The 16844-nt window shown below is 38.0% G+C and overlaps 1 protein-coding gene across 1 annotated transcript in view; it reads right to left on the bottom strand.

Moving 5' to 3' along the window:
- Nucleotides 1–1365: 1365 nt before the first annotated feature.
- INTS7 (integrator complex subunit 7) overlaps nt 1366–16844 on the bottom strand; it is an 85752-nt gene continuing 70273 nt past the window's right edge. The window contains exons 17-20 of the mRNA XM_055319470.1: nt 11518–11650; nt 7868–7966; nt 6343–6528; nt 1366–2819 (exon numbers count right to left, since the gene is read on the bottom strand). Coding sequence (XP_055175445.1) covers nt 2532–2819; nt 6343–6528; nt 7868–7966; nt 11518–11650 — 706 coding nt within the window. The 3' untranslated portion in view covers nt 1366–2531. The remainder of the gene's footprint in view (nt 2820–6342; nt 6529–7867; nt 7967–11517; nt 11651–16844) is intronic.

Genomic DNA, 16844 nt, shown 5'->3' with positions numbered 1-16844 from the left:
CTCTGCCGTGAAGCACTGTTATATTTCCCAATTTTAGGAATAAGGAAACTGAGGCATTGAGATATCAGGTAGCTTGTCCAAGGTCACAAAGTCAGGCAGAGTTAGGACTTGGACCCAGTATGGCTCCAGAGGCTGTGCTCTGAGCCATCAGGTTATATTGCAAAGTGACTAAACATGGAGAAAAATTAGCCGTCTTCCTAGAATCAATGAGCCACTTCCCTTTATTATCCATATTTCTAAGTTCATGGGGCACGCTCACTTCACAGCCAGTATGTGAATCTTTCATCTTTCCCTGAGCATTTTTTTCTTTTCATTCATAACTGTAGTGTTGAAATCATAAACACTATTTCTCCTTACCTTAAATAACTGCTTAACAGTTGATGCCAGAAATGCAGTAGACATTTATACCAAATAGAAATCCAGAGCTCCGATCCTGGGTCTCAGGGACATCCTCATTTAAGATAGCCTTTTTTGCTTCATACGGTTATTTTTGTATTCTGAACTATTTGGATTTGTTTTTTATTAATAATTCCCAGTTTGTACCAGGGCCTGACAGTATACCAAATCAAAGAGTTTATAGCTGTAGCTATTAAAAAAAAAAAAAAAAGTCTTCTAAGCACATAAAATTTGGGAAGGTCTTTGTCAAAGGGAACTGGGGGGGGGGATTGGTGACTTACAAAGTTTGCTTCTTGTCTTGAGAATTCTGCTTTGAAATGGAACTAAAAACCTGAAGTTGACCTTATAAAATTTCATTCTAACAGACACTGAATTCAACAAATTTTCTTGTTCCCCCAATATAAGAGCTTTTCGGTCTTTAGTCTTTCAGTCACCTGATAAAACTCAATTGGAGTGAAGAGATCCAGTCTATTTCAGTCATTTTAGAGACAAAGCAATTAGTCTAGAGAGACAGAGTGACTTGCCCCAGGTCACAGAACTAATTCATCAGAGCCCAAAGTGCACCCCATGCTTTCTGGTTCAGTTTTCTCCACGCCTGGTAAGAAGGCAAGGGGACCTGCATACCTCCTCCACACGGCTTTGGCAATTCCCCCGAAGGCCTGTGCTCCCAGATGCTGCCACAACTGCATATCATGCACTGTGTACAACTGGGCTGCATTGAAAGGGATGTCATCCATGGTGAACACTGCAGATTTATACGTTTTATGACAATATTCTGGTCAATGGCAGCAGAGGGTGTTTTGCTGGGATAACTCACGGAGCCACGCAATCTAGAAGGATCTGAGTTGCCAAACAGTTTCACTGCTGGAGGTGACATGACAAGGAAAAAAGAGAAACCAACTCATATTTTTCTTTTTCTTTTTTCTTTGAGCCAGTGTTGACTTTAAAATAAACAATGCAAAACACAAGCAAATAAAAGGTGAGATTTATTTAAAAAGTTGGATCACAGCCCAACTGCCCATATCATCAACAACCATCTGCGACTCTATGATCCCTGATGTTTAGAAACCATGATCCCGAGTACTGAAATGATCCTAAATGAAGAATGAACAGGTAAATTACATCTAGTATACTGTGTTAAGACAAGAAAGTTTATTATTATTTTATTTTATAATGATTTTCAACCAGTATTGAAATAGAAAAAAAGGGGTTTTCTGGCTAACCAGAAAACTTCTATTCCCTGAGCATCCCAACTAATTGAGGTTGTGTTATAAAGAGGCTGTTTTTTCTAGACAATCAAGTCTAGCATTACATAACTTGCCAAGAAGAAACCAAACCAATCAAAATATCTGCCCTCCTAATTTAAAACATTAAGATAGTAAATGTGAGTGATTTGTTTTCACTCTTGGAAATAATGTAAAAAAAGTCTACACTATTAACAAAACCACACACACACTAGAAAACACAAAGGATTAATCTCCACTTTTTGTACGTAATTGTTAGCTGTTTTTTGGGTCAATTAAATACTAAAACAATAAATTAAGATCGTGTCAGCACAGAAAAGGTAGGTAAGTAGTTGAAATAATATAGCTGGATGTTTCAATTCTGCTAGATTGTAAGCTCTCAAAATCCAGAAAACTGGAATTCAGGGGACACACTGAAGTCCACCTATGGAAGAACTCGGTTTCTGCAACCACAGATAAACTTTGTACTGACTGGTCAGAACTCCCCAAGGTCTGTGCCAGGTAGCAAGTGATTGTTTTGGTGGAGAGGCAGTCAAATCTATTAAGTCAGTGATCCCAATACATGACTTTTCTTGAAAGAGTAAGAAAAGGCTCAGCAACAGAAATACAATAATAAAACAATGAAAATGTCAAACAAATGATAAAGGATTTGGTTTAAGAAGGAACAAGGAAAAAAATCTTACTGGCTAGGAACCCAGTGATTTCTCACATTAAATTTTTAAGGAAAAACAAACCCGCCCCCCCCCCCCCGCCCCGAGCATTACATTATAGAAACCAATGAATAAATGAACTCTACATTCTAACTTTTATATCTTAATCCATATGAAAAACCAAATTATTTTTGTCCATTTGATCCATTCCTATAAAGCCAGTAGTGCATTCTTCATGAGGCTAAAATCTTGAGTAGGCATTTCGTTGTTGCTGCTGTTGTAATGGTTGCTGGGCTTGCTGTTGTTGTAGGCGAATTTGCTGGGAATAAGGGTCTTCTAGGGATTTTACAAATATGGTAGTTCTGGGACCTGTCTTCCATACAATACCATTGGCATCTTTTACTGAAGATTCCACTGTAATGTTGTGTGTCCCAAGGATAGCAAAGTTCAACAGAAATTGAGTACTGAAGTAGTCATTATGAGGTTCAACCCTCTGCTCCATCTCATTGGTCATATTGTCAATGGGTATCTGGAATGAAAAAAATTGTTAAATAATAACTGCTGGGATCCCTGGGTGGCTCAGTGGTTTAGCGCTTGCCTTCGGTCCAGGGCGTGATCCTGGAGACCCGGGATCGAGTCTCCCTCTGCCTGTGTTTCTGCTTCTCTCTCTCTCTCAGTCTGTGCTTCTCATGAATAAATAAATAAAATAAAATTAAAAAAAATAATAACTGCTAACATTTATTGAGTGCTTACTGTGAACTGTACAAAGTGCTTACTTAAGCCTTGCAAACAACCAAGAGGTTTAGGTACTGTGTTTACCCTTACTTTACAGATGAGGAAACAGAGGGGTTAAGTAATTTCTCCAAGGTCACACAGCTAATGAATGGTGGAGCTGGCATCTGAACCTAGGCAGGCTAACTCCAAAGCCTATACTTTTCACCATTAAGTGATCCTGCCTCTTCACTATCCTTGAGTAGAAGGAGCTCCCAGAGCCTTTCTCAACCTCTTCATTTGCTGGCCTTTCTTCTTTGTGGAGGAGCTCAGGACGTGCCACCTCAACATACACTGCTTTGGCACCTTGTTATTTCAAGCAAAATGCACTTGATAAATGGCAGATGTAGGATGGGCTCTCTGATCTCCCCATTTTTACCTAAAACAGACCATAAAATCTCCCATGAGAAAGATGCCCTTACTGTACCAAGAAGAAGAGAACATCCTTATCACCGGAGACTGGGAGTCAATGCTGAAATGCACCTCCACAAACAAACTACAATAACCCCTATCTCCCACTGGTACCCCCGCCTCTCTCCCAGTCACTTCCCCAGTTTACTACTACCTCTTGCCCATTTGTCTTCTGTCTTCACAAAGTTACATAAGCTTCCTGCTCTGGTCAATTCTTTGGGTTTCCAATGTCTTATGATGACTCCCATGTACGTATACAATCCTAACAAACTTGTATGCCTTTCTCATGTTAATCTGCCTCAATATCATTTTAATCTTGGGCCCAGCTGAAGACCCTAAGACAGTGAGAGAGAAAATGTTCCTCTCCCACACTTGCTTACCCAGCCTCAACTCCAATTCCCTCTTTCTTTACTTTGGGAAGACAGTCAGGCTGCAATCGCCTGTTTCAGGGAATTTCAAATCTAAGAGCCTGAAAAAGAACATAACCCTAAGTAAATGCAAGTTGGGGTTCTTCCTCCTACCTATCTGATTTTATATGGCTTAATTAATGCAGTCGTTCCTCCCTCCTTCAACTAATTAAGTTCAGAACTTGTACGGTGCTTGCTTAATGATCAATGTCTTGCTCAGATCAGCAGCACAATATATTATAAAACACAGATTTATGGGCTTGTTCACTTATTTGGCTAGCCACTCATGTCTTTATCCTTCAGAGAACAGAGTAACACATGCTGGTGTACCGTGACCTGTACCCCAGCTGAAGTATGTCAAGAGACACTTATTCTAGAATGCATACATATAAAGGTAACGTTAATGAATATTTGGCCAGATTGCTCTATGTTCAGGCATGTGTTTCTGTTGCATAATCAATCACATAAGTGTGCCCTGAAGCTCTGTGACTACGTGAACAGTTATCATGAGGTCAGTTTTCCAGAGATATTTACCTGTAATGTTAATGAAAGGAAGTCACTGACCATTTCAAGATCTTAGAATTAGGGGATCCCTGGGTGGCGCAGCAGTTTGGCGCCTGCCTTTGGTCCAGGGCGCGATCCTGGAGACCTGGGATCGAATCCCACGTCGGGCTCCCGGTGCATGGAGCCTGCTTCTCCCACTACCTGTGTCTCTACCTCTCTCTCCCTCTCTCTGTGACTATCATAAATAAATAAAAATTAAAAAAAAAAAGATCTTAGAATTATTTATAGGCCCTATTTTGTTTGTTTGTACAATTTCTGTAGGGTTTTAATGTTCCTAAAGAATATGCCTACCAAACAAGAACTTCCTTAAAAAGACCAGAAATCAGTCTAGGCAACCCGAATGGATCACTCTGACCGGATGATGCATTTCAAGTTGAAAAATCACTGCAATTAACATTACAAATTCTGTACTACATAATTTATTATATCAGCTTCCTGACTTTAAGCAATGCCTCAAGAGGTAAGTTAATAGGCAGAAGACTGGTTTGGATGGTTTTTTTCTTAACAGGAGAAATCATTATATACAGGGAACAAGGAGAATCATGGTATTGTTCTTTCAAACTCTAAGTGAGGAGACAGCTGCAGACAGGGAGGGGTAAGTGGACTATGTAAATTCTCACTATGATCTTCCATGACAATAGGGATAAGCCAAACATAATAGTTTTATACCCTAAATATAGTAAATTATTTTTTTCCTCATTCACCAAATATTTGCTACAGAAGGCACCATGGTCTGTGTCATAGGAGTCAAAGAGAGCGAGAATGAAGGCTGAGCCTTACCAGGGTGGGCAAAAAAAGGAAAGTTACCAAAGAAAAGAAATAAAAATAGCTTAAACCACACCTTCTCTTGGCTTTTACCCTGAAACCACCAAAGAGAATAAAATGTCCTCTTTTTATATCTTCACTAACACTTCTTTCTTTACTATGGAACTCAGTTCAAGTAAGTGCATAATAAACCTGGACACAACCAATTTTGGGCATTTGAACAACTCCGTTCATACAGTTGTGTACCTGTTCCCTTGTTCTATTTTCTGTGAATAAACTACCAAGGACCTGGAAAGAGACGTCTAAAGAAAGGAACATCCTGCATTTAGAATCCTGGTATTCCATGGTGTTCAGCATCTTGGCCTTGGCTAACAAAGCAAGCATGATTTTTGGTTATTTACCTTGTGATTTCCCAAAGCACCAAATTCCTAGGGTTACACTCTCAAAGAAAGATTTTACTTTATCTGACATTGTCTGTCAATGTTGTAGACCCTTTTTTCTTTGGAAAATGCTAATATTCACTTAGAATAGAGAAAAATAATTAGATGTGCGCAGGGGGGGTAGGTAGGGGAATTAGGGAGGCACTTATGCCCCACTCCTGATGGTTCCCTCCACATTGAGGGACTTTTCATTAGATGAACAATACTGGTCTCCAGGGGAGGAGGTGAATTCTACTGACTGGTAAGTTTTGAGGTAGGAACTAGCATGGGGAGCTAAGACCTCTCTTTCTTTTCTCTGGACAGCAGGATGCGCCTTCCTGCCATCGATTTTATTGGGGCAGGCTCTTGTGTGTACAGGCTGAAGTTGGGTGGGAAAATTTAATTCAGACGTACAAGGCTAGGAAGTCTTTATTGCCAGGGACCCGAGCTAGGTTTCTCCACAGCTACCATAGTAAGGCTCCTATTCTGATCTCTGTCTGCCTGGATGCTTTCTCTATCAACTAGTGCAGGCAGAGAAAAGAGAAGTATTATTGATCAGCTCCTTCAAACCCCAATATATGCCTTTAACTTATGTCTATATCTCTATTCCTTGGAAGGTATAACCACAGTCTGCTTAACCATGAAAAACACGGGAAAACTTCCATGAATCAGCTGATAAAATCCATATCACAACTCTGCCTCTTTCCTAAATTACCTTGTAGTCTTGTCCGGATTTACTCTGTAGTGTGGAAGAAACGTTCAGACAGACGGACTGAATTTTGCGAAAGAGTCCTGGTTTAGATCCATGTTGAACCACGCCCTCTACCTTTAGCGCCAGCTGCTGGTTGTTCTGGACAGCGATGGGCTCTGCAGGGTTCCGTGGGGATGGCGACAGAGCAAGCTGGAATACCGACATTGAAATGAATGTTAACCAGCAGGAACAAGCTTTCTTCCAACAAACATGTTTGTGCTAATTGTTGTTTGCAGGTTACAGCATGACACACACAGCCAGCAAGCTGACAGCTGGGACAGCCAGACAAATAGACCTTTAAAGTCAAGGGTTCCTTTTCCCTGATGCCTCTTTTAAATACTACTGTGTTTTCTACCCCAAACCCCAGTTTTGTGTGAGGGTAACAGAGGATCAGAAAACAGTGAGGGACCCTAGTCTTCCTCACTTTTGTAGTGGGGCATTTCTTTGACAACCAACTCCAGTAGGGAAATGCACTATATAAATCTGCATGTCTAGCTATTCTTCTCTTTGTTCCTATGTAATTTTAAATAGATTAAATTCAAGGGCAAGTGAACTTAAAAATTCTAGGATCACACATATGACCAAGTCACAGTGATCGAAAACTCAATTTCTGCCAATGAACCAAATGAAGTTTTTAACCTCTCATTAGTTTTTATTTAAGAACATATTAAAAAAATCCCAAGTACCCTTAAATTACAGAAAGTCCAAATTCTGCTAAATGAGAAGATGGAAGAGGTCTTTTTGATAATGCTTGAGCACTGCATCAACCAACCCTACACACATCCTACCTTAAAGACATCTTTTCTAGGATAATCAATTTTCCTTATATTCAGGTCAAATCAAAAGCATTCAAATGGATATGCAAAAGTACACTGAAGACATTTACTAACAGGAATAATCTAGGAAATCTTTTGGAGGAGAGTTTTCCATTTTTCTTAACAATTCCATTCTCTGAATTAGAAATAGCTTTTGAATTTTGAGTGGCTTAAATATTTTCAAATACTAGCTCTTATCATTGGCCAACTCCTCAAAACTTGATATTCACAGACAAAAGCACTCTGGAGGTAGGGCTGGTAATATTTTACTGGACCTGATTTATTCTAAACAGGGTCTAAAGAGCCCAATGAGACCTGAACTCAGCACAAGATCCTTGTAGAGGACTATGATGAAAACCTCTCAGATTATTCTTGGAGACAAGGGACAGAGCTCCAGGTACCCAAACATCTATTTCACTGCACCCAGTGAAGTCAAATCTTCTGCAGAAGTTTTCTGCACCCTTTTCTTCCACCCAGTGCAGACGGGTTGACTCCCAAATCCTATTATCTTCACCAAACCACCTGATAAAGGGAGGAACAAACTTATAACTAAAGGGTGTAAGTTTTATGAAAACCAAAGGTAAGATCCTGAAGCAGAGCTGTATTCCACATATTTTTCAGAAGATGAATGGGTTTTTAATCTGTATTAACCTTTGTATTCTTGCTATTATTACCTTGATGCTGGTAGACTGCAGTTTCTGGAAAAAGTATCTCTGAAATGAAAGAGGAACTTTCAGCAGGGAAATGATGGCATTGCAGAGGCATGCTGTATGCTGGCAGGGAAAAAGAAACTAAGTTAAATAAAAATAAATTTCCAAATTTCATCAACAAATGGTACTTTCAGGAAGAAGTTTAAAAAGTACAAATGGTTGTAAGATTATTGCAAAGACACATCCCAGTCAGGAAATGGGCATAACACCCAAATCTTTGCCAAATCATTCATGTCAGGGAGTACAACTGCAGATTTTTACTTTATTTTAAAGTACATTCAGTAAAATAAAAAGTAAATGTAGAAGAAAATCCTTAAGGTCAAATAATGTACAAATTTTGCATTTCTATAGCCTTAGGGCTATTAGATATATTATTATATAATTATTTTAGATACAATATAGAGTCATCTCATATGGTAAAGAAGGATCAAGAATATATGATACAGAAGCCAGAGTAGTAGATTGATGTCCAAGGCCTAACACCAAATCTCATGAAGAACCTCACTGCCTGTTCTATCCCATGTCCACAGAATGGCTTCCCTATCCTTGCGGCCATGGGTCCCTAGAGGTGAGTAATGGTGGAAACTTACTGGAATTCAGATTTACACAGTCCAACTCTACATAACTCTGAAATTTTACTAAGGGTACCTTATTTCAGAAATCCATTTCACAAATCTGAGTTTTGAAACTCACAGCATAGCTGCAGAAGAGAACCACTACAGTGAATCCTTTGAGTCTTAGTAAAAGGAGTTCTACAACTAGCATTTAAGAGTTCTAAGATATTGTATGTATTTATTTATTTCACTTTATTGAGGTACAACTGACATACAAAAGCTATATATATTTAACTTAATGTATCCAACTTGAAGAGTTTGGAGGGGAGTATACACCTGTGACACTGTCACAGGTCACCCAGTCTAGTCCTAAATTTTGCTGATGATGCAGGTAGGTCACTGACACAGGTAACAGAATAAGCTGGAACTAGAACCTAGGTTGCCTGACTCTTAGTTTAATGATTTTGTTCTATTTCACCAATGATTCACCAACTGAATAGAAAAAAGTTACAGCACCATCAGAACACTTATAACCTTGGGTGACCTAGAACTATTCCTGTTGGTCTACCTTCCCCTCCTCAGTTTACTTCCCCTCAGGTTGAAAACCACTCTACTATGCTGGCTGCTCTTCTAAGCTCCAGATTCCAAGCAGGGTGTGCCTCCTAGTTGCCTATGTTGTAAACAGTTTTATTTATTTATTTTTTAAAGATTTTATTTATTCATTCATGAGAGACACACAGAGAGAGGCAGAGACACAGGCAGAGGGAGAAGCAGGCTCCATGCGGGGAGTCCGATGTGAGACTCGATCCCAGGACTCCAGGATCATGCCCTGAGCTGAAGGCAGATGCTCAACTGCTGGACCACCCAGGCGTTCCTGTTGTAAACAGTTTTAAACCGTTGGACATTACTACACGCTAGAAGAATCCACTCCTTACTGATTTCAGGGTGTCGAACATTTTGTGCCCAATAGACCCATAATACAAATGGCAGGTCTATTACTTGACAAAACAACAACACAGATTCAAATACACTGAGTCTGTTTCTTCAGGTTTAACTGCTAATGCAACTTTATTCATCCTCCTGCAATAAGGGATCTTAGAAGCACTTGCAGGGACATCCTACTGGTGGTGGACATCTGATGCCAAAAGTATTTTAGGAGAGACACCTCTTTGAAGGATGGACTAAAAGGGACCCCAAATGGCCTCAGGCTGTTCCCAGGCAAAGAGGCACCATTCTCCCTTTTAGAAGAATGTATGCAGGCAGCTTGGTGGCTCAGCGGTTTAGTGCCACCTTCGGCCCAGAGCGTGATCCTGGAGACCCCGGATCGAGTCCCACGTCGGGCTCCCTGCATGGAGCCTGCTTCTCCCTCTGCCTGGTCTCTGCCTGTCTCTTTCTCTCTCTCATGAATAAATAAATAAAATCTTAAAAAAAAAAAAAAAAAAGAATGGATGCAGATTTTACAATTCCCTACGGGGACAGTGTGGACTGCCTCTGAGGCTGCTGGTGCCCGGGGCAACGGTTTTACAGGTACCTTAGTAGCAGATTACCATCACAGTAAGGTCTAGAGATAGGGAGTCACATATTATGGTTAGTAAACCAGCAGAAGGACTAGCATAGCACCAACAGTATCTTCTTTGTTGAATATAGTACTTATTAGACTTTGCATTTTTTGACATTTGATAAACGTCTTGCACAGACGTATGAATTTCCTTCAAAGATAACCTTTATACTGTCCCTCAGCAACTAAATCCCAGTGTCAAACAACTACCCATGTCAATTCAGTTCAGCAAATATGTATTGACAATCATATGTGGAAAGCAGGATGTCCAGGCAAGTACCTGTCCTGAAATCTAATCTAACTCTTCACTCAACAACGGATTTTGCCAATTTCTTCTTAAACACTTGATAATGGGTGAGAGTACAGAAGTGAGAAGGAGGGGAGCCAGAAGCGAGCTGCAGGGAACATAATCATTTCGTGGGCAGGCAGAACAAGGAGAACTCTCTAAGGCCTAAGTTCATGGACAGGCTGTTATGGACTAAATGTCTGTTATTCTCTAAACTCCTATTTTGAAGCTCAGCTCCCAATATGTTGGTATTGGAGGTGGAGCCTTTACTGAGGTTATTAGGTTTGGATAGTCATAAGGATGGGGCCCCATGATGGGATTAGTCCTTATAAGAAAAAAAAGTGATCAGAGCTCATTTTCTCTCCCCATGTGAAGGCACAGAGAGAAGGTGGCTGTCTGCAAACCAGCAAGAGGGCCGTCACCAGGAAACAAATTGGCTGCCACCTTGATTCTGAACTTTCCAGCTCCCACAACCGTGAGAAAGAAGTATCTGTTGTGTAAGCCACCCAGTTCTAGAGGTTTTTAAAGAAGCCTGAGCTAAGACACTGGGGAACAGCCAGACAGGGAGGAGAAAATCAGGGTGAGTGTCAGTCTGTCCTATGAGGGAGAAGAAAGAGTGAGAGCTCGACACTGCCAAAGGCTGTAGATTCAGCAGACTAAAGGGGAAGCAGCACACCAAATGGATATCAGTGGCCTCAGGAAGCAAGTCACTGCCAGGTAGAAAAGAAGCCCAGTTCTTTCTGTTTCACTTGGCCAGTGGTTCTCAACCCTGGTGGTGAAACAGAATCACTTGGGAGCTTTGAAAAATACTAATGCCTGGGCCTCAACTGTAGAGATTCAAAGTTAAATGGTCTGCAGTGGGGCCTGGGTATTGAGGTATTTTTTTAAAAAGCTCCCAAAGTGATTCTAATGTGTAGCCAGGGTTGAGAAATATTGCAACTTCAGTTAAATTGTTAAAAAGGAAAAAAAAAAAAAGAAGTTTTATCTGCGTTCTGGGAGAGCAGATCCAACACATTAATGTAACTATGCAGTACCCACAGATGTGCCAAGCACTTCCATGGATCAGCTCGTTTTGTCCTTGTGGCAATGCTGCAAGGCAGGTACTATATTAACCCTGTTACAAAACAGCCATGGGGAAAACTGGCAGTATGTGCCTGAGATGGCTAAAACCCTACTTCTATGTATTAAAACCTCAAGAGAAACAAATGCCACTTGCCATGTAAGAAACCGGGGTATATTTCCGATTGAGTGATTCCACTTCCTCCAGGACATGATTATATACAGACATCATTCTCCGCTCATATTCACTGTCTGCATGGGTGGTTCCAGTAGATCCATATTCCTGGAAACTGAAGTCAAATCAGTATCAATTAATCAACCAAGATAGTCACCATTTTAATGTCTAAATGTGCCATGCACTTTCTATACCTTCTCATTTATTTTGTAAAACAACAAAGTAGACACTGCTGTTTCCATTTTACAGATGAGCCAACTAAGGCTTGGAGAGATAAATGACTTGCTTTCAGTCACATAACTAGTAAGTAACAAGCCTGCAATTCAAACCCAGACCTGACTTCAAATTATGGTTACTAGGTAAAATAAAAGATGTTTAACCCTTGTCTCTGCCATGAACTGAAGGAGACTTTAGACATTTGAAAAGGTAACTATCAATAAAGCCAGCAGGTTAAGTGCCACATAACCAGTGAAGATATATAAATAATAGATCAGAATGTGGAAGGAGCAGAGGAATGCCACAGAAGAGACAGGTCCTGAACAAATCACTGGGCAAACAGGACAGATGTGTTTTTGAGAGTCATTCATGTGTTTTGCATAAATCAGTCATTTATCTTTATTGCTTTATTACTAAGTAGTATTCCATTGTATGGATGTATGAATTTATCCATTCACTTGATGAGTGGCACTTGCATCTTTAGTTTTTGTTATTACAAACAAAGCTGCAAAAAAAAAAAAAACAAAAAACAAAAAAAAAAAAACAAACAAACAAAGCTGCAATGAAATTTTACGTACCAGTCTGTATGGAAATATATTTTCATTGGGTAAGTAGGAGTAGAATTGGTCATATAACTGCCAACAGTTCCCCCACGTGGCTGAACTCAATCATATTGTATTCCCCAAATGGTAAGAATTCAAGCTCTTCCACATCCTAATACTTGATATTGAAGGGCTTTTAAATTTTAGCCATTTTAGTGGATGTTAGTAGGTATCACATTATGCTTTTAATTTGCATTTCTCTGATACCTAATGATGTCAAGCTTTTTGGCTTAATTAGCATATGTCTTTTTCTGTTTAAATTTGTCAATTTTTAAAAATTATATTATCTTGAGTTGTCTTCTTAGTATCCTAAATACAAGTCCTCTGATAGAATATATTTGATAATATTTTATCCCTGTCTGTAACTTTTTATTTTCTTAATGGCATCTTCCAAACAGCACAAATTCAAAAATTTAAGTCCAATTTAGCAAATTTTTCTCTTATGGTAATTGCTGTTTGTGTCTAAGAAATCTCTGCTGACCTCCAGGTCATGAAGACTTTCTCCAGTGTAGTCTTCTAGAAAGTTTAGAGTTTTATCTTTTACATTTTGGTCTATGATACAATTGGAATTAATTTTTCTGTATGGTGTGACATAAGGTCAAGATTTTTTTTCTACCTATATATATAACTAGCTATCCAACTAGCTATCCAATAACTAGCTATTTTTCCTGTTGAAAAAACTATTCTTTCCCTGTTGAAATACCTTGACATCTTTGTCAAACATCAAATGATCACATATGTGAGTGGTCTCTCCATATTTTGGGCTCATTCCACCATCAAGTCAATAGAGCATTGTCTTACTAGAGCTTTCGAATAAGATTTGAAGTGTTTGTTAAGTCCTCCACTTTAGCTTTTCTCCTTTATTCTGCAATATGGTGAATTACACCATTTGATCTGTTGTTAACCTGGTACTCCTGGGATAAAACCTACTTGTTCCTGATCTTTTGTATACTGCTGGATTCAATATGTATATGTTTTATTAAAGACTTTTATGCCTGTGTTCATGAAGAGATGTTTAATTATGGCTTTTAATAGCTACAGGATTTGGATTGGTACTGTTACTTGATTTCTGATATTGGTAATTTATATTCCTTTACTGTTCAGACTAGCTAGTATTTTCAGTTTTATTGATCTTTTCAAAGAACCAGTTTTTGGTTTCACTTGACTTTTCTCTACTATTTCTAATTCACTGATTAGTGCTTATATTTTTATTTCTTTCCTTCAAATTATTTTGAGTTTAATTTGTTTTCTCTTTTCTAGCGTCAGATAAGGCAGAAATTTAGATCACTGATTTTAAACTTTCTTTTTTATATTACATAAAAACATCTAAAGCTTTCAATTTCCCTCTAAGCTCTGCATTAGCTGCATCCCACAAGTTTTGCTTGTGGTATTCTCATTTTCATTTAGCTTAACATATTTTCTAATTTCCCTTCTGATTTCTTGACAAACCAGGTTATTCAGAAGTCTAATTTCTAAACTTATGTGGTGGATTTCCTAGAGGTCATTTTTGTTAGTCAATTCTAATGTGTCAGACAACATATTCTATATGATTTCGATGCTTTAAAATTTATTGAGATTTGCTTTCCAGCCCTGAATATAGTTTATCTTGTTCAATGTTCCAAATACACTTGAAAAGAACACGTATACTGCTGTTGGTATATATGTGTCCATTAAATGAAGGTGGTTAAAGTTTTCTATATTCTAAGCAATTTTCTGACAAGTTGTTCCACTGATTACTCAGAGGAAAGTGCTGAGAACTTTGTAACAGTAGATTTATTTCTCTTTTAATTCTGCCAGTTTTTGCTTCATATGTTTGGAAGATCTGTTACTTTGTACATAAATATTTAGAATTACGTCTTCTTGATGGATTGATTCATCATGATGAAACATACCTCTTTATCAAGTCCTTATCTTGAGGTCTATTTTGTATAATATTAACATATTAGGTCACGCCAGCTTTTAAGGTTTGTAGGATCTAGCCTTTACTATCCTTTTGTTTACTTTTAATTTATCTGTGCCTTTACATTTAAAATGGGTTACCTGCAGTAAGCAGATAGCTGGGTTTGCCTTTTTATTCAGTCTGCTCATCTCTGTATTAGGAGTAAGATGACATTAATTGTAATAACTGGTATGACTGGGTTTAAGTCTACATCTTATGATTTGTTTTCTACTTTTTTCATCTGCTTACTCTTTTTATTTCCTCTTCCTCTGTCTTCTTCTGGGTTAACTGCGTTTTTCTGGTGTGTTCCTTTTTGTTTTTGTTTTAGTATTTAATTTTATCTCCTCTCCTGGCTTGTTTTATTTTTTAGTGGTTGCTCTAGAATTTATTTATCCTTAGTTTATCACAAGTTGTCTTCAAAGGATATGCTACCTTATGTAAAATGTAAAAATCATACAGCCATCTCCTGTCATCTTATTGCCTATATTTTACGTGTTATAAACTCCCAAACACAATTAATATTTTTGTTCTAAGTGATCAATATATTTTTTAAAAAATCAAAATGAAATAAGTCTTTTGTATTTACTGACATATTTACCATTTCTACTGCTCTTCACTCTATTTTGTAGATCTAAATTTATACTGGTAATGATTTCTCTTCAGCTTAAAGAACTTCTTTAACATTTCTTGTAGTGCAGATCTAGTGCTAACAAGTTTTTCTAAGATTTTGTCTGAAAATGTCTTTTTTAATCTTAATTATCAAAGGATATTTTTACTGAATAGAGAACATTGGGTTAGGTTTTTTTTTTTCCTTTCAGGACTTTAAAGACATTGCTCTAGTTGTCTTCTGGTTTGCATTATTTCTGATGAGAAATCAGTGGATTTCTCATCTTTCTTCCTTTCTATATATTTCCTTTCTCTGGCTATTTAAAACATTTCTCTTGGGATGCCTGGGTGGCTCATTGGTTGAGCATCTGGCTTTGGCTCAGGGCATAATCCTGGAGTCCTGGGATTGAGTCCCACATCAGGCTTCCTGCTTCTCCTTCTGCCTCTGTCTCTGCCTCTCTTTCTGTGTCTCTCATGAATAAATAAAATCTTAAAAAAAAAGTTTCTCTTTATCATTTCAGCAATTTAATTAGAATGTATGGCTTATTATGGTCTTCTCTGTTTATTCCACTTGGGGTTTGTTAAGCTTCTTGGATCTGTGGGTTTATATTCTTAATCAAACATAAAAAAAATTCCAATCATTTAAATATGTTCCTTTCCCTCATTCCCTTCTTTCTAGGATTTCCATTACATGTATATATTAGAAAAAATGACATTGTTCCACAGGTCAATTTTGACTTTTGTTTTCTAGATTTGTTTTTTATTTCACTGTCCAGTTTGGATAGTTTCTATTACTATGTCTTCAAGTTCACTGATCTTTCCTTTTGTAATATCTAGTCTACTGTTAAACCCAACCCAATCAAATCTGAATTCTGTATCATCAAAATTATCTTCCAAAAATAAAGGCAAAATCAAGATACTGTATTTTTTAGCTCTAAGAATTCCATTTGGTCCTTTTTACATCTTTAATTTTTCTTATATTATCTTTTACCTTTAAATCCTTGACAATATTGGTAATAGCTATTTTAAAGTCAAGTCTGTAAATTCCATCACCTTTCACTTATGAGTCTTTTTCTTAATTGACTAAATTTTCTCCTGGTTATTGGTCACATTTTCCTGCTTCTTCTCAGGTCTAATAATCTGTTTGAATGCTACAGGTGTGGATTTTATACTGTTGACTTTTTTATTGTTGTCTTTAAAGAATATTAAATTTTGTTTTGGAAGACAGTTAAGTTACTTATGCATAATTCCAAATCTTTCAAGGCTTACTTGAAAGACTACTCCAGAGTTAGTTTAGCTCTACTATTAAGGTGGTGTGACCCTTCTGGGGTTTCTTCTGAATGCTCTTAGTGTTCAATAAGGTCTCTCCATTTGGCTAGCTGGAACTCAAACATTTCTCAGACATCTGTGAGCTCTGGGAATTGTTCAGTTTATAGTTTCCTAGTAGTTATTCTTTTCCTAGTAGTTGTTTTTTGCTTGGCCTTGTCAAGTTTCACCTTACATATGTGTAGCTTAGTGTTCAGTCAAAGATTGACAGCTTAAGAAATTTCTGGAGCTCTTTCCCTGGAAAGCATCTCCTTTTCTTCTGTCCTGCAAATTCTAGCTTCTTCTGATTCCCCCTGATCCCTATCTCTTCAACTAAGCAAGACCACCATGTTCTACTTTGGTTACTCCTTCCTGCAAGGAAATCTAAAAAGTGCCTCCAGAGAGAGGAAAGTTAAGACAATTATAGGGTTTGTCTTATTTATATTCCTTCTCTGAGGGATTACATTCCTGAGTTTCCTACTGTCCAACAACTGAAAACAGTTAACTTATAGGTTTATATCCAGGTTTTTTGGCTCTTTGCAATAAAAGGAAAAGTCCAGTCTTAGTTACTTTGTCACAGTCAGAACTGTTCCCTTATCTTTTAAGCAGTAACATAAAGATTAAATGCAAAGGAATCATAA

This window comes from Nyctereutes procyonoides, unplaced genomic scaffold (genome assembly GCF_905146905.1).
Source record: "Nyctereutes procyonoides isolate TBG_1078 unplaced genomic scaffold, NYPRO_anot_genome, whole genome shotgun sequence".
Classification (NCBI taxonomy): domain Eukaryota; kingdom Metazoa; phylum Chordata; class Mammalia; order Carnivora; family Canidae; genus Nyctereutes; species Nyctereutes procyonoides.
This window is presented reverse-complemented; position numbering and strand designations above follow the sequence as displayed.